Below are 26,577 nucleotides of genomic sequence, written 5' to 3' on the forward strand. Positions count from 1 at the left end.
TGACGGTCGACGGTCGGAGAGGGAAGGGGTACGAAAGGAAAATCCGGGCTTCCCACAAGACGACGGTCATCATCGTGTGGCATACATATTCTTCTCGGAACACGTCGTCACTCCTGCTAGCCAGCGCTGTCAACGAAGTTAAGAGTGTTCGGAAACAATGGCTGCTTCTGGCGGCTGCTGGGGGGAGGGGACAAGGAAGATTGTGTTGAATACTTCATTAGTAATCCGATTAATTCTATTTTTTTGGATTCGGTGTGGTTTGAGGGTAAGCTATTTCGCCGAAAAAAGCTTTTACTTTGGAGTGTTTCCTTTTCCAACCCGATAACAATGTGGTTCAGTCGCGTGACAGAGGGCTTTTGAATAAACAATGTGTGTGAACCACAAAACAACTTACTGCATTTTCCAACTTTTTAAGCCTGTTTGTTAAATGTGGCTGTATACTTTCCAACAGAATCCTTTGCAATACTGCGATTAGTGCAGGGTTTTTTTAAATTTTTTTTAGAACAGAATGGGACTAGTTTCTTCTCAGAAAGGAAGACAGCGAACCTTGTTGGTTTAAAACCAAAATTCCCATCATTAATTGGGACAGTTGTTAAAGAGCTTCCCACTAGCTCGTAGGATAAGGTCATAGACATGAATGCATTATGTTGCTGTTTTTTGCAACGTCAGGCACGAAAATCCCTTCATCGGTTTAAAGCGATGGATTATCTAAATAAAGTATGGAAGCATGTGTAAAATGTTTCTATTTATTATTTTGCTGGTTTTCACTATCTGTATACAAATTATCTCTACATTTTCTACCATCCTCCTCGATGGGTGTCCCACCCTTTAATTGGTTTGTTGGCAAACAAACCGTACATGATAGTACGCCAATAACAATAACTACCTGGTCCAGGGGAACAACTACTCGATAAATTACTGTCCTGTACCCGCGTCATACAGTTTACCGACCACGCACGACAACTAGCAATGGTAATGTAAACTCGTTTTGATTTAATTCAAATAACCTTCTTCAAACAATCGCTTTTAACTAAACATCCACACAGAGGCTGAGGTTAAAGCTCTGGTTGCATTGTTCTGCCGTGCCTTCAGTGTACGATAAATCAGTCCTCCATTGTGTACAAACAACGTGGACCATGTAGTGCATTATGATGCACTGTGGAAAAATGGATCCGGGAATGCTACGGCTAGTGTACACAAACACACAGGGTAGGTAAAGTATAACCAGGATGCTACAGTGGGCAGAAGAAACGGTCGGGTTTGGCCTTCAGTACACAGCACGCTTCCACTTGTAACAATGATGGTGTAAGCTGTTTTGTTGATATTATGAGCAGGTCCTTAGTTTTCGCTAAACTCCACAGGGAGTGAGCTCCCAGGAAAGTCGGTACACCGTCACTGGCTGCCCGGTTTGCTAATGCAGGAAAAGTAGCGTATGATGATGTCCTGACTTGTCCGGGCTTCTCGAGAAATCGTTCATACACTGGGGAGCGTAAATAGGCAAAAAAAAAAAAAAAACTCTTGCTTTCCTAGCATTGGAATTGTCATGAATGGAGATCACTCTTGTGCTGTGGAATTGAAGTTGAATAGAGCCTGGCCCAACGCTTATTATTTGAAGTGCTTCATAGTCTCCAAACCCAACGGCAATAAAGAAGGGTACAAACTGGTTGTACACGCATACGAATGTACTGTTTTTAATAATAGGCTGCAGCGGTACTGAGCTCAACCAGAAACGGCCAAATATACTTTGGTTTGGGGTATACATCTTTGCGGTCTAGCCCTTACTGAAGGCAGCTTCCTTTAATTTTGCTATTTTCATTTTGGCTTATTGCAATCCTCTCTATATTGTGATGTTAGGCGCCACTTTTATAAGAAGTAGAATTTATCCATATGTAGAAGTTATTTTCCAAAATCGAGCAGTTTTTCGAGCAGTTACTAAGATTGAACCAGCTAATGAAAAGTTAGTGTCTTTCTTGTGCTTTGTATTAAATTAGTTTCCAAAGCAATTTCCCAACAATTGATGCAGCTCAGTTCCATTTGAGTGGCTCCTGATATCCCACTAGACCTGCTATCTTTACCAGCTATCGTACAGAACAGTTCGAAACGCATTCACTAGCAGTGATTTAAATGGCGTCAATTAACACAAATGTAAATCACAGCATTATTTAAATCGATACACACCCTTCCGTATCGTATGAACAAAGTCATCAGGTCTGTTGAACCTTTCCAATCCGGCACGCGGCACTACAATTTGTATTTCAATTAAATCCTTAGTACCCGTTGGTGGTGGTACACCTTCTCTTCCGTTGGTGTACCCATTGTTCACACCTAACATAACATTCTACATTGAACCTCATGTTTCCTGAGATGTATGGCCTGGGTTTGGGATGTGGTTACGATCCTTACCTTTTCCCTGAACCCCATCATCCCCAACGAATACTTGAACACCTACACGCACAGTTCACAGTCCGGTTAGCAAAGCGTTTTTCCCTTACGGGGAAAAAACAAAACCATGTCCTTACCAATCTCAAGATCGAACCAAATGTACCTAGTACGTACCTATTCCTTGGCTACACGCGCACACTACCATTAACCGCACACAGGATACATGAAAACGCATGAGTGGTTTGCCGTGGAACCCATCATTCATTGCCCGGAACCAAATTAGTTTCCAGATAGGCACGAGTGGGCTCGATTGACTGCTCTTCGCAACTCAAACAAATGCCGTTCCCCTCCCGCCTTTCGGAAGAAAATTGAACACGAAATCCAATCATCGATACCGACAAGCATTTGTTGCTGTGTGTACTTCCTTGCTTTTTCGGGAACGGTCTCCACCAGGCACCGGGGGATGGCATCGCACACGTTATGGAGAGTATCCGAAATTAATTAATGGAAGCACTCACAACCAATTAACGTCAGGTGGAATAGCAATTTACCGTTTCTTAACCTAATGCTGCTAAGGTCTGGCGGTTAGGTCTGATGTGCTCCGCTCATTAGAAGCGAGCAAGCTTTGCGAGCTTTCGATGTCGTTGCGTTAAATGGTGTAAGGCGTTTTGCGGGGAGAGGCAGTGTGAGCAACAAATGTTGAACGTTGCGCCAAGTATCAAGTTCTTTCCTCTTACATACACAAACACATGACATAAAAAAACTTGCCTGATACAAACAGGCGTTAGAAGTATGGTTTTTTGATTACAGTAACGAATGTAGCACAAGCGATTTGTTTGGCTGTTTTTCTTGATTTTTTTTTCTGTGTAACAGAAAAAGGTTTCATGCCGGGTAAAATTTTCATAAGCTGCAATAGGCCAACTTTACATACATTGTTTTGTTTTGCTTAAAATAACATTAAAGAATTTTCGCGTTTTGATTTTCTTTAATGTTGTTTATAAGACAGCAGGAAAATCGCGCCAAACGTACGATCTTCTTTAGAAAGCGGCGTTTTCCTGCTACTTTCTGTTCGATACAGAAGTAATGATTCTCTTCTAGAGATCAATTCTTCGCAACACTTCATTCACGGTTTCGTTTCCCATGGTGCAGTGGAGCGTACGGTCCGGGGATGGAAGCACACGAAATGGAAGAAATCAATGGTGACGGTTCGCCATTTTCGGTTTCCAGTGCTCAGGCCAGATTAAACGGCACTTGACTTTGGGTGGGCAGGGGCGGGGGAATCGGAGGTACACCGATCTTCTTATGCCTTTATTTGCTGGTCGTGCTTGAACGGTTTGCCAATGGAGTGATGCTTCTGTGTTGCGTACTTTCGAGTGAGTCTGCACTTTGTTCTGTGGCACAATGTGTCTGCTGGCGGTGCTGGCAAAGCGAAATCGATTATTATGCTCACTCATGGCGTCGTAGACGATGGCAAGGAGCCACACACACACACACACACACACACACACACACACACACACAACAGTGCGTTAGGGCGAAGTGATCGAATGTGACATATTAGCAGGGCACGAGGTAAAATCGAATTTCTTCCATCTCTGTCTCATGAAATATGGTAAGTGAATCGTGTGTGTATTTATACGCGCCTGCAGTGAAGAGAGAAAGTAATAGAAACACTCACACACACACACACACGGCACCAAAAACCACCTACCGGTATTTTCTGGGCAAAGTAAATTATTTCTCGTTTTGAGCGATGGGAAAATCATTTAGGAAGAGCTATTATTTCAAGTAAGCTGCTTAGCGCGCTAGAGGTGAAATAAATTTTACACCAAAACACACTCTCGGAACCGCCGGCAAAATTATGTGGGATGTGATCAATTAGGTACTGAGTGATGGCAAACGCATTTTGCAACCTGCGATGCCATCAATCAGTAACAACTAATAAACTTCCTATTCGAAATAACGTTATTAAAATGGGCAGGAGCATGTCAGCAAGGGCCTTAAACAGTGGCGTCACTCTTTTCGACAATAGCAGCGTGTCACAACACAGACTGATAAAGTTTTAATGAAGTCTGTTGTGCTGTTCTTGTAACCTGTCCATGCTTTAACATCACCATTTCACTGTGGCGAACTCCAATCGGCACTGTATCAACAGAGCCTCTATTACAAATACCAACCCGATCCAATCAAATCTCATCGTGTACATGTGGAAAATTGTAAAAAATACGTACCAAAACAAAGAAGACACAAATAAGAAATTTCATGTACACCTCGGTTGGGATTAACCTTGGAAAACCAATCATTTTGGTCTTGTTCACACTCATACCGACCTCTACATATCAAATTGAGTGAACCGTACAGAACACTGTATGTGTGACAGGTAGCTCAATCACAGTTCGGTCCACTGTTTGCTTGAAGGCAAATTTTACAGCATCGCAGCTCGAGCACATTCGGTTCCGGGGCGCACTCTAAACATCCCCACCAACCAGCAAGGAGTTAAAAAACGCGTAAAAATCAACCATAAATAAACCAACGGTCTCACTTACCTGGTCAGCATGTTCGCCCGGTTGACGGCAATTTCCGCCTCGACGCGAAACCGGTCCTGCGCGTACCGGTCGACGACGCCCTCGCCGAGATTGAGCGCCGTCCCGGCAGTACAGTTCGCCCCGAGCAGATGCTGGCTCTCGACGATCTGCAGAAACTGTGTCACCACGTCCCGGCCCTTCATCAGGTTGCGCCGATTGTTGCGGCTCGTTTCGTCCAGCTCGCTCAGATCACTCTCCTCCATGTGGAAAACATTGTTAATGTCCACGTCCGATCCGTCCAGCTCGAATGCCGCCGTTGCCTCCTCCTCCTCGTCGATCGCGTCCTCCATTTCGGCATCCTGTAGCAGCGGATCATCGTCCTGTGGCGCATCGATGCTGGGCGGATGTTCGTTCGTGTCAGGCTCTTCCTCGTCTTCGTCCAGCGTACGTACCTCCCCGTGCTCTAACGCCTCTCGACCGTGGTTACCCATGTCAACGGCCGCCGGCATGTCATTAGGATAATCCTCTCCGTTCGGCACAATCCTTGACCCCGGGTTCCAGCCGTTCGGTGAACCGTTCGCATGTATCTCGCTTGCCGAACCGTCAACCCGCGACTGTCTGGGCCGGTCGTGTGGCGTAGTTACGCCTGTTAGCGGGGGGTTTACCGTTCGTGGAATCGCGTCTAACGAGATTAGTCGTTGATTGGATGCGGACACTTGAGCGCTTTCGCTCAACGTACGCTGGACACTTTTAGCAATTTCATCTACCCATGGCAACGACTTGACGCCGTTGCGACCGGACACGGTGGACGTCGGGATGCTCGTCGTCCAGTACGATTGCTCTTCCGCGCGATTGCTAACACGGCTGTCAATCGTTGTGCCGGGCGACTGTTTCCTACCGTCCGGCTTGGTGTGCTTTGCTGCACCGCCACGGAATGGGACGAGTTCGATTTTCACTTCGTCCAGGTTGTTGTGCGATTTCAGGTACTCGAGCCCCTTGTCGACCGTGCGGCGAATGTTTTCCATTATTTCCTTCTTGATAAGCTTCCTTTCCCGCCCGGTAGTGGCAGTCGCTAGTGATCCCGGTTCCGCCTCGATCGGTCCACCGGTACGGACGGCACTGCCACTAGCACTGAAGCGCAAGTTATCGAAATCGCTTAGCTCAATCATGCGCTCGAGCTCTTCCGACTCATCAAATCGTATCGTGAGCGTGCTTCCGGTAGCACCGTTCGTCAGCGGTGGTTCTTTCACCGGTACGGGCTGTGTTTCCTCGCTGCCACTACCCGAACCGCTGCCGGATCCACTGCCGCCCGCATCATAGTCTAGCAGCGTAAAGTTGTCGAACACTTGCAAGCCCCACCGGATGTGGTCCTTCTCGCTCGAGTGACGCACCCGCGACCGGCCATGGCGAATGATTAAGTACTCCGAGCTGGAACTGCAGCAATTAGCCGCGAAGCACGCCAGGGACAGGAGCACGAAATGGTACTGACGTAACATTGTTAAAAGCTTCACCAGCGATGCTGCTTTGCCGGTGCTTTTCCTGCTGCTACACTGCTTATCCACCTTTCCTGCTCATCGGCATCGATTGGGGCGGTTTTGAGCAGCACGATCCACTGGACATAAGTATCGGGAGCAAATGGCGGATGCAACGTAATGAAGCTGTGCGCGGTGAATTAACCAGACACAGGGTGTGTTGTTTCAAGCAGCTTGTACCGCACCTTTAGCATAATGTTCACAACCCATTGCGCGTGTACGCCGGGCATACATAATGCTGGGCTGGGAAAGCGTGAATGGAGAGCGCTTAAATGTATGTATATGCAAACGAGCCCACCGGGAGTGATTTGCTGTTGATTCTGTAAATTGTTTTATCACCCCGAAGGCACCAACGTTGGCTGCATCTTCTGCTGTGTTGCTTACTGGCTATCGCAGATGAACATTAAGAATAGTCCACTCCGGATCGCCATGATGCGTATCGTTAAGTATCGCTTCGGTTGCAATCAATAAATCCAAATGCTTCGTGTGGATTTTACTTTTGATTGAATGATTTGTACTCTTTTGCGCGGAACTGTGATCGATAAACGTGAAAAGAAAATTTGTCAGCTGTTGCCTCTATCGCGTACGAGGCACGTTTTGTTTGTGTTGGTATCGTTGAATGCGATTAGATCGTTTACGGCTGAGATGCCGTAAACGGTAGAGCAGCGTTCCCTTGATGAATATTACCTGTAAATCAGAAGAAAAAATAGGAAAATTGTTAAGAAATGTGTAAGGAATAGATGGACGTTTGAAGATAACTATTTACTTGCAAGAAGCCAAAGTCGTTCCTCCCACGAAAACCATTTCATTTATCATCTCGTATATATTATATGATTCCCATTTCGTTGTGTCGTTTATCAGATTGGAAAACTTTTTTCTCTCCATTTTCCTGCTCCCTCTCCAGCCAGCCACACTCCAACGCGAACGAACTTTGCAATCGTTCGTACGGAAATTCAATCAATTTGCCAGCTGTGCACTTTTAGGGAACAATTTTCTTTTCGATGACATCCCATCTCGAACGCGGTGACGAGAACTTCCCGTTTGAAAGGGACGGATCGATTTGCTCACTTAATAATGGAGATTGAAGCATGCAAGACTTTTCAAATATGAGAACTTGCTTGCCGCTTTCCAATACGTATTACTAAAAATGATAAAGTGCTTGTGTGCAACGGTGCAACCCCAGCGAATGGTCTTTCAAGTTTCCGGAGCAATTCAAACAGCGAAATGATGTTATTTCCATCTGGTTGCACTCCGTAACTGGCGGCTAAATTCGTGCTTATTACACAGCCAACCAGGAATGGCTTACGGGTTTGAATACATATACAGTGCTGGAACACACTAACCGCGGCTACGGTATTTTCTGCCCTGTCAGGAACTGTCAGTTTTGTTACACCATTTCTCTGAACGAATCTGTTTTCCGGTTAAAGGCAGACCGGATTTTCCACCATATTACTCAGCGGCATCATTTGACGTATCAATTTTAAAACCTATAATCATTGTGGAATGGTTTAGCATTTCACGGTAAGGCTTAGATTGTATAGTACACTCAGCTGGAAGTGAAGCTTTTTGAGCATGAAAAGGCATGCGGTATGAGAAATGAGTGGTTTGTGTTCCATTTCGATGGAACGAGCGAGATGCGCGGTCTAAGGAACGGGCGAGAATGGCGGGCTGAGGAAGGAGAGAGAGGTGCGGGGTGAGGAGCGAACGGAAGGCTGTCCGAGTGGCATCTGTTTTGGCGACAATTGTCTGGAACGGCGGCACCCGCAATTGTTGTTCGATCTCATCGACACCGGCCAGAATTCCGCGAAACCCACCGTAGAATGCAAGCGGGCGGCTTGTGTGGTCGGACGGACCAGAGAAGCGAGGCAAGCGAGTTGCGGCTGTTCGCCGGACCACGTTAAGGGGGAACAGAGAGGGAATGAAGAGATAAGGAGAGAGTGAGAGAAGAGAGGGAATTATGAAATTTATTTGTGACCGAGTGGAGTGGGTCAGTCTGATGAAAACCGCGAAGGAGTTAAGTCGCAACCAATAAAGTTGTGCGTACAGGATTACCGTGTTCAGTACATTGCGTTAGGTTATCCGCTGAGACACATTGGTCCTTCGAACTTCGGATATTGACCCTTTGTGCTTTGGATATCGGTAAAAATCGCGTCATCATGACTCGAACGCCTCGGACGTCTCGCACTCCAACCGTAAAGCCGGCGCCACAACCCGGTTGGGTGGATGTAATTGTTGCTGTAAGGCCGCATGTGCACATGCGTGACCTTGCGTATGGCGAATTGATTCGCATAAGGGACAACATTGTGCAGGCGAAGGAAGAGGGAAATGCGCTGACCGCGGTACAGTGCAAAGTGTTCGGGAAGAAGGCAGATAGTGCTTTAGAAGAACACAACAAACATTATGGTGAGATCATAAAACATGACGAAAGTGAAGTGCATGACGACAAGTTTAAGGAGACAGTGAAATTGCATGAGGAGGTGATGATGGAAATAGAAAGTGCATCTGAAGCCCTTGCGGCACAGTCCATTTCACCAAAAGCATTGATACCTGCTCCTAGCGTTTCGTCAGTGATTGTGAATGCTCCGCTTCCTCGGCCAATACCTTCGTTCAGTGGCAAGTATGAGGAGTGGGCGCGGTTTAAAACAATATTCAAAGATATTGTTGACAAAAGTAGTGAAGATTCGCGTATCAAGTTGTATCATCTTGAAAAGGCCTTGAGTGGTGAGGCTGCCAAGGTAATAGATGAGAAAACAATAAACGACGGTAATTATGAACGTGCGTGGCAACTGTTATCCGAACGTTATGATAACAAACGGCGTATGGTAGACTTACATATTAGTGGACTTTTGAATTTGAAAAAAGTGAATGAGGAAAGTTATGTAGGTTTGCGCGGTTTGGTTGAATCGGTTGAAAGTCACGTGGAAAATCTAAAGTATTTAGGTGAAAACTTTACCGGTCTGTCGTGTGCGATGGTGATACATTTGATAGCGAATGCGTTAGATATTGAAACAAAGAAACTATGGGAAGCGAGTGTCCCTAGAAACGAACTTCCTTGTTATGAAAAAACCTTGTGCTTCCTAAAAGAAAGAGTGTCGGTTCTAGAAAGGTGCCAAGGAAATGTTGCAGCGGGGCAAAGGGGACGTTTTGTTTCGAAAGGGCCCAGCTCAAGTGGTGTTACGCCTATGAGATCGAATGCAGCTACAACCGTGTGCAGTGTAGTTGTGTGTGAATTGTGTAAGGGTGCCCATGAAACGTTCAAGTGCTCTGAGCTGATGCGACTGCATGGAAAGGATCGGGAAAGTTTTATTAGATCGAAGCGTCTTTGCTTAATTTGCCTAAAACCGGGACATTGGCGAAATCGTTGCAAATCGCATTTGAAATGTAACAGGTGCCACAGACCACACAACACGGTATTGCATTGGGACAACGGTCCAGAACCGGTTTCAAGGGAACCCGAACAAGTGAGCGCGAGCCAGCATGTGAACAATACCGATGCGGCGGGAAGTATTGTTCTCTTGCAAACCGTCTTGCTTTACGCGGAATTACCAAACAAAGAGGTGTTGTTGTGTCGTGCGATGTTGGACAGTGGATCGCAAATCAGTTGTGTGACTGAAGCGCTTGCAACGAAATTAGGCGTAAATTTGGTAAACGTGAACGTACCGGTTAAGGGGATTGGCAACGTTGAATCTTCGGTGAAGAAAAAGTGTACTTTTACAGTGAAATCTCGGTGTAGTGATTTTGCTATGGACGTGACATGTTTTGTGTATCGTGAAATAACAGGTAGAATACCTTCTGTGTATTTCGATACGTCGAAGTGGAATTTGCCTGATAAATCGATGTTGGCCGATCCATATTTCAACAATCCAAGTTGTGTAGACATTTTATTGGGAATGGATTGTCTTTCGGAAATAATGGCATCTGGTTCAGTGAAATTGGCGAAAACACTTCCCATGATGACGGACACTCATTTCGGATGGGTGATAGGTGGACGTGTTGCGGAAATACACAAAGAGCGTGAGGTGTACACAAATGTTGTGACAAAAGAAAATTTGGAAACAATAGTGCAAAGGTTTTGGGAAGTTGAAGATGTGACAAGTGAGCGTTCCGTGAAGGTGGAAGACGAGATATGTGAAGAGCATTTTGTGAAGACACATTATCGTGAATCCAGTGGCAGGTATGTTGTGCAGTTGCCTTTAAGGGAATCGATAAGCCAATTGTGTTGTTCGCGAAGTGTAGCGCTGCGTAGGTTTTATTTGTTGGAAACAAAACTGTTGAAAAATCCATCGTTACGTGAACAATATCAAGCGTTTATGAGTGAATACGAGGAGTTAGGGCATTGTAGAGTGGTTGATGAAAGTGAGGACGATGGCTCCGTGAAAAGGTGGTATCTGCCGCATCATGCTGTATTGAACCCGGCCAAGAACACTACCAAGTGCCGTGTGGTGTTCGATGCTTCGGCGAAGGTAAACGGCTTGTCTTTGAACGACGTTATGATGACCGGCCCTAAGGTACAACACGACTTACTTTCCATCAAGCTGCGTTTTAGAATGCCTCGATATGTGGTAAGTGCCGATATATCTAAAATGTTTCGACAGATAAAGGTGGATCCCTGCGACAGCCCGCTACAACGAGTATTCTGGAGAGCTTCGCCGAATGAACAACTGCGTGTGCTTGAGCTTACCACGGTGACCTACGGAACGGCAGCAGCACCTTTTCTAGCAACGCGAACGTTGTTGCAGCTAGCGAGAGATGAACGAGAAGGTTTTCCCTTAGCCAGTCGCATTATTGAAGAGAATTTTTATGTCGACGATGGATTGTTTGGGGCAAATGATATCGAGACTGTCCATGCTGCACAAGTGCAACTCATTGAGGTGTTTAGAAAGGCGGGTATGACACTTCATAAATGGTCAGCGAATGATGAAAGGCTTTTGGAATCGATACCATTTGAAGATCGGGATGCTCTAACAAAAATCGGCGATTGTGAAGCTAACGAAATCATCAAAACGTTAGGTTTGATGTGGAATCCGATGAATGATGAATTTATATTTTTGACAAAGGTACCGTCTAAGGGCAGAACACCTACCAAACGAGAGGTTCTGTCTGCCATTGCAAAAATATTTGACCCATTGGGGCTTATTTCTCCAGTGGTTGTGTTGGCAAAGATTTTGATGCAAAAGCTATGGTTAGCAAGGTTGGACTGGGATGATCAAATTTCTGAGCCGTTGATAGAAGAATGGGATAATTTTTTGGAAGCATTGCCAACAGAAAATCAAGTTCGAATTCCTCGACATGTAGTAAGTACAAATGCAGTTTCATTAGAGATCCATGGATTTGCGGATGCTTCTTTGAAGGCATATGGAGCCTGCGTCTATATAAGATCAATAGAGAGGAATGGTGAAGCGCAATTGAGATTAGTGATCAGCAAATCTCGGGTTGCCCCTTTATCGAACGTGACAATTCCTAGAATGGAACTGCTTGCAGCTTCATTGCTTTGTCGTCTAGTGAAAAAAGTACTGGAAGCATTAAAGGATTTTAATTTCGAAACGATTAACTTGTGGTCGGATAGCCAAATAGTTCTGGCATGGTTGAAAAAGCCGATAGAGTGCCTGAATGTTTTTGTACGAAATCGTGTAGCCGAGATCAACGAGAACCGAGCATTCATTTGGCGTTATGTTCGGACACATCAAAACCCTGCGGATGTTATATCAAGGGGTCAATCGGCGTCGCTACTGGTTTCAAATGAGATGTGGTGGAATGGTCCGGAGTTTTTACGTACTTGTGAGATACCAAATGTTTGCATCGATGAACTAAATGATGATGAAATTCCGGAATTGCGCAACGAGGTTATCTGCAATGTTATCGTACCGCTGAAAGTTCTCCCAATTTTGGAGAAATATGAATCCTTTAGAAAGACACAAAGAATACTTGCCTACATCGTGCGGTTCAAACAAAACACAAAGCGTCGCAAGGGCGAACGCATTAATGATCCAAACCCTACTATTCCCGAATTGCGAGAATCGATGCGTTGGATCATTAGAGCAATTCAGCATCAGGATCTACCGGAAGTAGTTTCGGCCGTAAAAAATAGCAAACCGTTGCAACGTTATCAAGACCTTAACCTTTTTTTGGATGGTGAGTTACTGCGGGTAGGAGGTCGTATAAGACATGCAAATCTGGCTTTTGGAAACAAGCATCAACTTCTTCTTCCAAATCGAAATGTGATTACACATCGTTTAATTGCAACAATTCATCGTGAAAATTTGCACGTCGGGCCATCTGGAGTGATTGCGATTCTTCGTCAGCAATTTTGGGTTGTCAATGCGCGATCAACGGTTCGAATGGTTCTGCATAAATGCATTACCTGTTTCCGAAGCAAGCCAACTACTTTGGAACAACAGATGGGTGATTTTCCTAGCTACCGTGTAACAGCTGCTCCTACCTTTCAACGAGTTGGGCTTGACTTTGCTGGGCCAATTATGCTGAAATCCGGTATACGTCGTGTTGCGGCAATAAAGGGATACATATGTGTATTCGTGTGTATGGTGACTAAGGCGATCCATTTGGAAGCAGTGGAGGACTTATCAACTGGTGCCTTTCTCTCAGCTTTGAGACGATTTGTATCAAGAAGAGGAATACCTGAAGAAATCTTCAGTGATAATGCGACAAATTTTGTCGGAGCAAAAAATGAACTACGAGAGCTGTATGAGATGTTTAGGAAGGAGGCGACAGGCCAAGGCATTTTCCAGTATTGCCAAGAAAAGGAGATCGTATGGAAAATGATACCCCCTGGTGCCCCTCACTTTGGAGGAATCTGGGAGGCAGGGGTCAAGAGTGTTAAGAGTGTACTGAAGAAGATTTATAAATCTGCATCTCTAACAATAACTGATTTTAGCACGCTTCTATGCCAAATTGAAGCCATCTTAAACTCAAGGCCATTGTATGCTCACTCAAATGATCCTAACGATTTGGAATGCCTTACTCCAGCTCATTTTACAATTGATCGTCCCTTGATTGGAGTTGCAGAACCATCCTATTTAGATATGCCTGAAGGTCGCTTGAATAAATGGCAGAGAATCCAACAACTGCGGCAGCAATTCTGGAATAGATGGCAAAGGGAGTATTTGTGCGAACTGCAAACTAGATACAAGTGGACCAAAATAAAGGACAACGTAAAGGAGGGAGCATTGGTTCTAATAAAGGAGGATAATACGCCCCCGCAATTGTGGAAGCTGGGACGCATTGCAAGGGTGTTCCCGGGCGAGGACGGATTGATCCGGGTAGTGGATGTGAAGACAAGGAGTGGTGAGTTTAAACGTCCTGTTCATAAATTAGCTCTTCTTCCAGTTATAGATCCGTAGCATCAACCTGGCCGGGAGGATGTTCCATTTCGATGGAACGAGCGAGATGCGCGGTCTAAGGAACGGGCGAGAATGGCGGGCTGAGGAAGGAGAGAGAGGTGCGGGGTGAGGAGCGAACGGAAGGCTGTCCGAGTGGCATCTGTTTTGGCGACAATTGTCTGGAACGGCGGCACCCGCAATTGTTGTTCGATCTCATCGACACCGGCCAGAATTCCGCGAAACCCACCGTAGAATGCAAGCGGGCGGCTTGTGTGGTCGGACGGACCAGAGAAGCGAGGCAAGCGAGTTGCGGCTGTTCGCCGGACCACGTTAAGGGGGAACAGAGAGGGAATGAAGAGATAAGGAGAGAGTGAGAGAAGAGAGGGAATTATGAAATTTATTTGTGACCGAGTGGAGTGGGTCAGTCTGATGAAAACCGCGAAGGAGTTAAGTCGCAACCAATAAAGTTGTGCGTACAGGATTACCGTGTTCAGTACATTGCGTTAGGTTATCCGCTGAGATATCACAGTTTGTTTGCAGGAATTATAGTAATTTGTCGTGAATTGGTGGTCGGAGAAGCGCTTGCTGGAGTGAGGCGTATGATTATATATTTTGTACGAAATACATTGCTGAACGTTTGTTGTTACGTTTGTTTATGAGTATTTATTTGAAATGAATCATTTGCACCATAATAATAATCATCAAAAATTATTCTTCATTCAGTTGCTGTTAACATAAGCATATTTTAAATCGACAACCCTATTCCCATAGTGGAAAATAGCTGATGTTGACAGGAAATAATAATTACCTATTATAAACCCAGCCTTGCAACGATCTTCGTGTACCACATCCTAGCTAAATGCAGAAACTAATGGTGTGCTACTTTTCTATCATCTGCAGCAAATTGTGGCAATACCGTTTTTATACAGTGTTTGAACATCGTGAATACGGAATCATCGAAGACGTCGTCTGGCAGTGGGCAAACAGCCAACCGGGATCGTCTTTCTGTGTCTGGCTACCTACTGGAGCAACCTCATTGATTGCAGTGTAAATAAAAATAGGATTATTGGAAATGAAATGGGAGACCTCCACGTTCGGCTCCAAACAGATGCCACTCGACATTCGAATCGGGACAGCTTGCAATCCACTTTCGGCTGTGTTTTTTCTCCTCACACACTTTTATCGTGCCTGTTTTCGTTTTTGTCGAATATTTTTCATCCACTTTCTAGGCGAAGCATTTGTTTCCTTTTTTTTCGACGTGGGCCAACCAACGGAATGAGGACACAGTTAGCTAGGTATCAGGCAGACGTTCACAATTGCTTCTGCCCATTGCAAGTGCATCATAATCGGGGTAGACAGTATCGAACGTAAGCAAAACCATAGTAAAGCTTCTCGGTGACCAGCCTTCCGATTCGTCGCCATCCAGGTTTTCACTCTCCCTCCAACAGTACATAACCCGTTTGGGACAGTAGCAAAAGCAATAAAAAAAGTACCAGAAACTAGCCCAGGAAGTAATAATAGGAAAATCGATTTTCCTTCCACTTGTGTTCGTCCTTCGGTGGGGTTTTGCGGGTTGAAGTGCTTTCCAAACAGCAGTCAGGGCCATCTTTATCTCGACCCGTTTCTAGGGAGTGCACGAAAAAAAAAACTAAACTAAATCAGGAAGGAAAATGAAAGAAAGATACGAAAGAAAGGAATTGGAATTAGCGTTGAAGGAAAATCCAATTGAAGTAGCAATTACATGGGCACTAGTATCAGCTAGCTTTCACTTACTGCCCATTAGCGATATTGGAGGAAAAGAATGGGGAAATAAAATCGAACAGTGAAACCATCGATACAAGTACACTCACATTGAGGAGACAAAACTATACCCATATCATGCTAAGCGGATGTGAAATTGATCATATCATTTTTAAAGCTTTGGATTGGATCACATCAGGCTAGACAGACGCATGACTTATTTTGTTAATCTTTAGTGTTTTTGTAAATTATGTTGTTTTTCTTATTATGTTAATGATTTCTTTAAAAGGTGCTATTTTTATAACTTTTATTACAGTAAATAATTAATCCGAGCAAGTCTGTGATAAGACAAAAAATAGGGAGGAAAATCCCCGTCAATCTCCTTTATATACGCATTCATCACGCTTGCGCCTTTAAGTCCACAGCGCATGTCATACTTTCAAAAATTAAATAAAGATTTGCATGGAACAAAACGATTCACAATTAAATTACTTGATTTTTTTAGCTGTTTTTATCATTAAAAAACTTCCATCTTGATTCTTCTTCTTCATTTTATTGGCTTAATGAGCTTCTAGATCACGCCTAATAGCTTACTAGACTTGTTGAAACCACGGTGTTGGATAGTCAGTTCTCACTGCGGGGGAACGAGCCGGATGGGATTTGAGCTGCGGTCCTGCCGTGTGAATTTTGATGCCGTTGTCGTATCACCATCGGGCCGAATTTTTTTTAAATATTTTTTATTTCGTTATGTAGTACTACTCCTATAAATCAAGTATTAGAGCAAAAATGCAAATTAAAAATTGCTTCCTTCCTTAACGAAGCACTGGGCGCCTCCATCACTTTTATCAAGCACTGGGCGTTACCCTCGACAAATATGAATTGCGTAAAAAGACAACAGTTTCTACGATTATGTTTGGAAAAAATATGTATTTTTTATAGTTTAAAGTGAACAGTAACAATGTAGTTGCTATTACTTTTGAAAATCAGACGAAACTTTGGCCATTAAAAATCACACCTGAAATAACCCAAAAGCTTGCAATTTAGATAACTTTATGCTATAAACCATACACTATGATTTTTATTTCAGAACTTACGCTATTTGATGCTTAAAATTACCAAGTTTCCTTGGCAATGAAAATGGCTTCCTTTAATGAAATACTTAGTGATCAAGGACTGACTTTCGCAGCTCGATATTGCGTTTGCTTTGCGATACGCTTTTATGATTTTTTAGATGCAAATTGGGTTAAAAAGATTTACCCTGTCATTGAATGCAGTTGAGTTGGACACATCATTTTCAACCAAATTAAACGTTATATTACAATCTGAGGTACAAAATAGTTGTCTGGTCGTTGTCGAACATAACATCAACATTAATTAACAACGGGACCATGCTTGTTCAGTGTTTTCAGCGATATCATTCTTATTAAAGACCTTGATCCTTACAAGCAGAACCTTGTGACCTTGACCAACACACAAGCAACACACGTGTGAGCAAGTATGAACCGGCTTAACCGCGCTATGTTGTGCCAGTTATGAAATTAATTTCCTTCGTTCGTGTGGTCCACGAGACGCACCGCCCGAAATGATGAAGTTTTATGGTAATGAGGTACCAAGACTCGAAAGGACATCCGGTCCGGTGTTGTCGCACCGTAGCACATTACGATGCCGGCCAGCGGCGCAAGTACGACCGAGGGCCGGCCCGTAATGATGAACTCATAATGAGCTACAGGGGAAACATCGGGAACCATTGCTTTTCTTTACTCTGCCTCGTTTTCCTCATCTCTGAAACACGCCGTTATAAGCCATCTCGGGACCAATACATACACACACATAGACACCATGGACGGGATCGTTTGATAACTGGCTGGAGCGAAAGTTTAGTTTCATTAAATTTTAATTATCTTTGCTTCGTTCTTTTCGCATTCTTTACTGAGCGTTCGTTATTGGGAACGGTTCGACTGCTCAGCAGGGTTCTGGAGGGTTCTGGGTGAAAATCCGAGAAGGATGAGAAAAAATGAACCCAGCAAAGATGGTAAAAAACGAACAAAATATCTATCGACTTAAGCGAAAAACAATTTACTTGTACGGCAAGCAAACGCATTCTGACGGTACGGCAAGCGGGCGAAATTTTTTTTTCTCCCGTTACTCCTGTTTTGGCTCTTGAAAAGGTTCATTGGTTTTCTTTTCGATCTTGCAGCCCTTTCCGGAGCGAAAAAGTTGCAAACGAATTTGATACCGTGTGACTTTCCCGGGCGATCTCGGGAAACGGGATGAAATTAATCTTTGCCAGAAATTAGCGCAAGTGGACCAAAAAACCAAAGAACCAAAAAAAAAAAACTAGAAAGCTAAAATGCCATCCTGAAATGCCACCACCCCGTTCAAAGTGGAACAACGTTTGCATTGCCGATTAGCTGCGGTAAAAGAGAAATGAGGGAAGAATCGAAATACTTGCCAAGGTCGGCCCGAGTTCACCGAACAGATTTGCCCACGAGTTACCAGTGTGGCTGACATTTGTGTGTAAGTTTGCAAACGACCCGTCGTGGTGGGGTTTTTTGGGAATGTAGATGGTAGAAAATTAATAAACATTTTCCTCAAAAGCATCACTTTTCCATTTTCTTGATCGCCCCCCCCCCCCCCCTCCGTTTGCACCCAAGATTAACTTCCAAAAGTCTAGCTACAGACTTCGGTCTGACAGATTGAGCTCAAGCTCCCTTCGTATTCCCAGTCGCTCGACTAGATCCGAATCGTGTACGCAGCAGTGCTCGATGCTCTCTTTCCCGTTACGGTGAAAGATAGCGAAACGCTGACGAAGCAATACCGCGTATTTGTACATAGCGTGATTTAGCGCAGGAGTTTTCGTGGAAGTTGTCACGCAGATAGCTGAACTTCCGGTTTGACAGGTTCTGCCGTACGGGAAAAGCTACTCAAACTACAGTACGGCAGTGTACTGTGTAAATAGAGTTTGTCGTACAAACAGACACGCGCACACATGCTATGGAGGGGTTAGCTTTGCTCCGAAACTCCGGTACTGTTTGGGATGGAGTGGCTCGAAGCGAGAAAGATGGCTTTTGGAACCGGTCTCGGACGGTTCGTTTTTGTTTACGCTATACCCGGAACGACCGTGATCCGGAGCCACTGAATAATAGTATTCGTTTTGCGATTTGTTGCGTTGTTTATACCGCGCGCATGTGGTTTGGCGCTTGCTTCCGTCGAACACAACGTTCAACCGTACCATCGACCCTAGTCTGGAGATTATTCGTGGTGGTGATGGTCGTCGTCGTACCAACACGGGAACGTGACAAACATCATATTAAAATAACGTTTTCATTCGGGATCAAACACACGCTACAGAAACCACCGTTTTCATGCTGATGAAGCTAATTTCCGAATGGATCCGAATGGAGAAACACATGCACAAGATCTTGTTTACTGATGTTATGAATAGCTTTTCCTGTGAGATTGTTGAATGATTAGCGGAACGTATGATAGCGGTGAAAGCATGCCGGCATACCGTTTGTAGTTTTGGATGGCTTACAGAACTTGGCAACTGAGTCTGAGATTAAAATATTTTAATTAATGCTTTATACGGGCTGAATGCGCAAATGGATGAAAATCTGATTTCGAACTAAAAATAGTTTTTCGTCTTGCATTTTTTCGAGCAATATGTTCGTGTTGCCTTTGACCTAATCTAGAATCTAGATTTTTCCTCATCCCTACGTTAAATTACATTTTCACGAGTATGTTTTTGGATTGAAATCCAATGAAAAAATATTTAAAAAGCTTAAACTTCTTTTTAAAGCTCAAGGAAATTATAAAATTAGTTAGTGGTTGCTACTGTTGCTGTTAAATAGTAACTTATAAAAAGATTTGCTGCATCATCCCTGCCATCGATAGAACAGATACTTTCTCCCTTTGAAGAGAGCACCCTTTGCTATGTTCTGGGGGCATTTGTCCAACAGTCCTATGACCAAACAGCTTATTTTAAGGAAATCCGACTCTGTCATAGCTTTTTTAAAGTTCGGGGTCCCAAACATCTGCCTAGTTTACTAATACTATGATCGCCATATGTACTGTGCGTAATTCAAACGTATTCGAAACCTTAACGTATTCAAAACCTCGCTACTTCAATCACTCATAGTGATCTGCTAAGAAAATTTGACATTTCTTGGAATGATTCGCTACAATTTCACTTTATATAACATTTACATGACCTTGCCCTCGTCTCAAAATACATTTTGTTGCTCATTACTTATGTATGAATATACAGTCACGTAGTTTTAGGGGTCAATCAAATGGGATAAAAATGCATTTGATTGCTTGTCAAATGTAACATATTCATGACAAGACACGATGCCCATAAAATGTCCAACAGCAAATACTGAGTTCAGTAGCTTGTGCAGAGATGGAATGCGTTAAAGAACTGCAGAATAAACGCTAGAAGAAGCAGAAGGATATCAACAAAATTGCGTTACGAGTTAAAGGCCTGCCAGTTTTTTGCAGTCTTCCACAGCAAATCGACCCGGTAGGAAAATCATGAGCGTTTGCTGACGTAACTGTAGGGGTAAAGAGACACAATAAAACATAATCTCGTACATCCCGTCACGTATGTCCCTTCAACAAATGACCCCCAAGGGGACGTATTGCATGCGCTCCTAACAATGTGTACTATTGTACCACTACCGGTACACACACACACACGCACAATGAAACACAAGGTAAATTCTTATCCTTTGTCTGGTCGGATTGCGTTGGCGGATAGAGTGAATATGAAAAAAAAATGAAAGAAAAAACTGTCCACACCAGAGCAGCTTTATTACAAAAGCTGTTACGCGCTGGTGTAAAATGGACTTTCGTTTCGTTTTCGGTAAAAGACAAGCGTTTCCCACGCTTTACCGGTTGCCGTCGGTTTGATTCATCATCTTTTGTGAATGCGAATCTCAAAAAACGGTGCTAGAGACACGAAACAACCCAGGCAAGAATGATAAGGAGTTGGACGGTTACAAGGAAAAAATGGAAAAGCTTCTTGACTTCTTTTCATTTAATGTGCGTCTCGTGAAGCTATAAAATATTCACGCAATATACTAAACTGGCACCGGTGAAAACGAGGACCAGAGAACCCCCCGGGGAGGAAGGAACGGAAACGGAGGAAAAAATGAAATCAACCTTCAACCAAGCTGTCTGCAGACACACGAGCGTGGGAAAGCGTCTTGTTTCGGTGCTTTTTTTTGTGCCTTGTGCCTCTGCACGTGTGGTTCGGCTTCGTATACATACTGAACTCACACACACTGAGAGTGAGAGCTTCCAAAAATGCCAAAGTTTTATTCAATCGACTAAACTCATTAGACACCGTTTGCAAGCAACTTTGAATGATGTCGTTAATTAAATTATGTCAATTTATGTTGATTCATTTCGTTGTCTTTTATAGCCACACACTTTAAAAAGCCGGCTTGTGCTGGTGGTTACGACTGAGTCGTGTGTAGGAGGAAACGAAAAGGAACAGCACGAAGCTAAAGTGTGCTTGTAGCAAAAGGTGTGCTTCCTACTCGAACTCGGAACTCCTTTTTTTGTGTGGAATATGTTGAATTGTAAAACTTATTTGACACCTTTAACATTCATTTATTTGAAAGGTTTTTCGGGTTGACACACAAGTTCAAGGCTTTTCAGTTTAATGTTAAAAACAGTTGATTGAATTGAAGATGCATGAAAAAAATCAGCAAGAAAACTGTTATCTTACATGAAACAACTCATTGACCACGTCAGTTAGGTGTGAGGAATGTTTCGAGCAGCGAATCTTGATCATGTCCCGTAAAATGTTTCCCACCAGTTCGTGTGTGTGTGTATATAACATACGAAAGTCAACTTATAACACGCACACACACATGCACTCCCACTACTACATGGTTCTCCTAAACGTGCCTAATTCGCTCGATTACGAAACTTATCCATCACATCGACGTTTCACGATGAACGCTCAATAACGTCCATTACTGGCAGGAACGCCACACGGAACGTTACGAAAATGGCGTCTTGTGATAATGAAGTCAACCCACTTTTACTTCCATACCACCCATTGTAATGTGTGCCTTACGGGCAAACAGGCGCCATATCATAAAACAACTGACGATGAACCTAGCGAGACTCGACGCTTTTAATAAGTAAACCAGCTAATTTAAGTTTCCAATTGAATTCGCTTGTGTGTATTAACCGTGTTTGAGCGAGTTTAAGTACGTGAAAATTGGTCGTCGAAGAAGGTGACCTTTATCAACCAAAGAATTTAAAGCTTTTGGACGTTTTACACTCAGCTGTACAGCATTTTGTGAAAGTTGTAAAAGTATCTGACCATTCAGGAAACACAAACACGTAGCTAAAGACTTATTGTCATAACAAGCGTCCAGAAAATAATGTTAACATAAGATGGAGAATTTACTCGAAATTTTCCCTTAAACAATTTATCAAACAATTCGTTCCATGAATTTCTATTTCATCCAACAGAATGATAGCGAATCTTGTGGGTCATAATATCCAAAGAACGCTACCTTTTAGTTTGATAGCATTATTTTCACCTTCATTCGAATGGAATGATAATAATGTTTCTTGGCTCAAGGCTGCGATGGGCAGCGATACTGAGCGCCGTTAATAACTGTTGGACCTGCACCTTGAATGCCAGTTTCATCACTCAATTTAACATGAGCTTACAGAGACTAGCGAGGAAAGTGTGGTAGAATATAATGAAATATTTACACGTTAAGTATAGCTCCCAGCAAAATTGGGGTGAGAATAAAACAAAGCGAACGTTTCTAATGCAGCTAATTGCTTCCAGGAAGGTAGAACATGGGATGGAATATTATTAAGCGAAATACAAGTGAAAACTGCTTTGTTTTTTAGGTTTTTTTTTGAATGCAATTTTCAAAGAAATTAGAAAAAGAGATCGTATTTTCTATTTAATCTCTAATGACAACGGTTTAGGATAATAAATATTAAAAATGCCAGAAATAATTTCTTTTAGAATATGTTTCACATTCATCGATTGTATTTAGTTTGCCAAAATATTGATTATTTATATCATTGATAATGCTTAATGCGTAACTTCATCTTAAGTAAGATAACAAATACAAACTATATTAGGGGCAATCCAACATTTTCTTTAACATAGATTTTTTAGTGCTTTTTAAATAACAATACTTCACAGTCAAAGGATTCATATGAATAATGAAAAAAATAATGAATTGAAAGGCTCCTAATTTTATAAGCATCGCCATTTACATTTTAAAAAATAACATACCATGAATGTTATAATGTTACAATTCGCAAACAGCTTATTTCGTTTGCAACACAAGCCAATGGTAGCTTCTAATAGATCTGATTTGAATATCACAATATCTCGACAACATTGTCCTGACATGCTCAAAACAAAACAAAAAGCTCTGTTGCTCAAAAGCATCTTCTGCACGGAAACATTTTTCAAAAGGCAAATATTCTGGGGTAACATAAACATTTAAATTTCCCAAACCATCCCATGCGTACCCGTTTTACGATGGTAACCATCTCGATACGACAAACCGCCCGGATCGTCCATATCGCAATAGACCTGTGTGATGTGCTGTTACTGGTAGGGCATGTACCGGAAAGCCTCATGCTTGTACCAACCCTGCACACCCCCCCCCCCCTCCTCAAGCAACCCAAACTCTATCCATCACTACTATGGGAAACGATAAGCAGCGAGTGTCAAAAGTGTGCCGGTTTTGCAATCGATAAGGAAAATGTCCGGGTTGCAAACGGAGGCTTTAGGTGTCCTCTAACCTTGGAAACGTCGGAAGAAAGTAGGAAGCGGAAAAGGAGCGTTCGAAAGAGCTTCAGATTAGTGTGAAACATGCATGCAAATGGGCCCAAAATTGAAATATCTTCGTACAGGATGTGCAAGCTGTCACGCATCAAACCGTGCTGATCGATACGGTGAAAGCGGCCGGCAGTAGCGAAATGTCAGCACCAGTACGGTACACTGTGGTTCTGTGTGTGGTGAGTGTATTTTTTACACCCCATCCGACGATGATCACAGCGATGAGAGCAAATCCCTGACAAGGAATAATTTTCAACACGTGTTTTCTTTTTATTCTTCCTATGACACTTTACTGCTGGGTGTCAGTGATCTGAATTGCAAAAGAAGATGTACGATACTGCTCAGTAGCGCACGGAAAAGCGATAAAAGATGTGAATTTGTCTACTAGAAGGGAACGTTTTCTTCGGGTATGAATAAAACACACAAACACAAGTTAAAAAAAGAAAAGGCTTTCGCAAATATTCAGCCGTTCTCCATAAGAAAAGGCACGTGGTTTTGCGATTGGCTAGATAGGAGAATTGTTAGATGAGGCTAGTAAAAAGATTTCAGTTTACAAATAATATCGTGATACAAAATATCATGCGACTTTGTAGTAGATAGTTCAAAATATATGTAAAGAAAAAGCATTTGCACTTTTGCTTTTAACTCCAATTTTTTATTTTTCTACAAAAAAAAATTGCCATGGAAATAGAAATAATGCTCTACGACTAGCTCAAATCGATCAACTTCCGATGGTGCGTTCCATCTGAAGCTCGGATCGCAACGCATTCCACAGTGGGTAACAATATAGGAAAAAGTAAGTAAACCATCGTGCTAAGGATATAAAACCGAATTTGAACCTTTACCGATCGGCACGTGATTTTATTTTTATTATTCAATGGTGAACGATCCGTCACATACGAAACCATCGCACATTCACTAAGTTTCCCTTTTTTTCTATTCCCGTAGCCCTGCCATGAAACGTATCGGAAAATGTTAGATTTTTGTTGAAATGATGCTTACAACTGCGTTCAAAAGGATACATGTTTTTCCTGTGCTTTTTTCCCAGTACTCGCTTCCCCCGGAAACGCATCAGATGATTTGTCACGTGAACGATATGTTGTGCGCGAAAGAAAAAAAAAAAACGTTACGGATGAAATCGGCAGTAAATGGAATCAAAGCATTTCCTCGAATTTTCCTGGAATTAGCTTTATGCAGCAGGCTCACTACAAAGGATTTTGAGCTTTGGAAAAGCTTACAAACAGAGGCCTAGCTAAGCAAAAAAAAAACCCAGCTTACCTTATCGTCAGGCAGACTTTAGTTTATTTATCGAAAGTTTACACTTCCCGGATAGATTTTCAGCTTCGGTTCGTGCCGATTGTGCAAGTGAGAAGGGCAAAACAAAATCTACTATAGAAAGAAAACCAGAAAAAAATACACTGTGCGAATGAATGTTTACCGAATGAAATTGATTTCTGTGCCGCTTCCTTTCGATGTCATCGATTCTTTACCAAATGCATTCGAACGCTGAGTACACACATGGGAGGGAAAGAGAAAATGAAAGAAAAACAAGCTGCTTCTCCCAGCTATATTACTGTGATTTCAAGCCGTCCAACAAAGGGCGTGGGTTAGTGAATGTGGAACTAAAAATCAACATTTCCTTTTGACTGTGCAAACCCACCGGCACTAACACAAACCTCTCCCACACACACGCACACAGGTTACCATGGTTGACTCATGGTCCGGGGCCGTTTATTTGAATGAAAGTCTGATTGAACAAGATGACGCTCCGAGCGTATGTGAACCGGACCGATTTATCCAAATCCACTCTCTCGGCCTCGGCCTCGGTGTTTGGTGTTCCCCCCTTATTCAACCCACCCACCATTACGCTCTGTATGATAATCCCAAAGATTTGGTTTTTGGCCTTCGGAGGTTCGGATTGACCTTTTCCTAGCTTTGCGTGGTTGTAAATGTTATTTACTCACAGAATTAGAGAAGAAGAATGGGACGGTGAGGCTGCCGATGCCGATCGATCCTTTTTTTTTTTGAATAACATATTGATTGGAGAATATGATCGGGTTTGGAAAGTGATGACGTTTCGTAATGATAGTGTTTTGAGTTGATTATTGTTTCTGGGAGATTTGGATAAATAATTGTCAAAGCTAGTGTTAACTAACTTTGAACAAAATTGATTTTGTGTTTTGAAAAGAGTTTTGAAAAAAAAAAAGATAAAAAACATGCAAGCGAAAATGTTTATTTTTTTTATAATTAATTATGACGGTCCAGTGCCGTATTGTCAACACTGTTTTTGTTGAATATATTCTATAATCATATTGATAAAGCATTTCCTCCTTATTCTTTGCCTTATCCCGGGCATTCTCGGTTAATTCGAAAATGTTTATTTGTTGGAAATTTCACCCATAAAAAAATAAGTTAACAGATTGCAAACAAAATATTATTTTATATGAATACAACCTCCTGTTCTTCCAACCAAAGTTTGTGCTCTGATTAACATCCAAAGCTGTTAAAGTGATACGTGAAATCATTTACATAGCTGGTCGTATGCATTCATCTTTCTTGGAACGTGAGAACTCATTGACGATTAAATCGTTCTCCTTCACACAATCATAACCCTTTTGAGCCTCATTTCCAAAATTGAGTTGATCTTCGTTTGTGTTGCACGTACGTGAAACATGATCACAAACGAGGAAAAATGAGTATTTAATAAGCACAATACAACGTATTGAAGCATGGTGGAAAGCAAAAGCAATTAAAAAATTATCCATCGCGAATGGAGCACAACTTATTGATCAGTGAGCTAAAGGGTTTCAGAAATTTAGTTAAAATAGCACATTTTTTAATAAAAAAATGGCAGTGGTTTATAATTAGTTTGTTTTTAATAAGTTATAATTTTTTTTGTTTTAAGTTGTAAATGTAAATATTTAAATTTGTTGTTGATAATATCGCATTGGGTCGTAGTCACGGGATTTTATAAAACTTTTTGAACTAACATTTTCAAACCAACGTCAAAAATACTTTGCTTCATTACTACAATAAATTGTGGGCGAACCTTCATTTAAAAGCAATATCTGAAACTGTTTAACATTAAAAATGCCAATCTCATTGGCAATGCTCTTTGCATGGCCAACAGGATCAATAGCACTCCGTCCCAACTGTATCGTACACTTGTGCCTTCCACAGAAAATGCTACACAGTTCGCCCTTTTGTCCCCACTGACAACGATA

General features: G+C 42.6%; 2 protein-coding genes across 2 annotated transcripts in view; both read right to left on the reverse strand.

The window, feature by feature from the left end:
- The window catches only part of LOC126561322 (uncharacterized), a 46,833-nt gene extending 40,411 nt beyond the window's left edge, over positions 1-6,422 (reverse strand). Inside the window, exon 1 of the mRNA XM_050217397.1 lies at positions 4,929-6,422. Coding sequence (XP_050073354.1) covers positions 4,929-6,403 — 1,475 coding nt within the window. The 5' untranslated portion in view covers positions 6,404-6,422. The remainder of the gene's footprint in view (positions 1-4,928) is intronic.
- The window catches only part of LOC126561019 (chymotrypsin-2-like), a 260,072-nt gene that overhangs the window by 138,037 nt on the left and 95,458 nt on the right, over positions 1-26,577 (reverse strand). The gene's annotated exons all lie outside the window — the stretch shown is intronic.

Source organism: Anopheles maculipalpis, chromosome 3RL, assembly GCF_943734695.1.
Source record: "Anopheles maculipalpis chromosome 3RL, idAnoMacuDA_375_x, whole genome shotgun sequence".
Taxonomy (NCBI): Eukaryota; Metazoa; Arthropoda; class Insecta; order Diptera; family Culicidae; genus Anopheles; species Anopheles maculipalpis.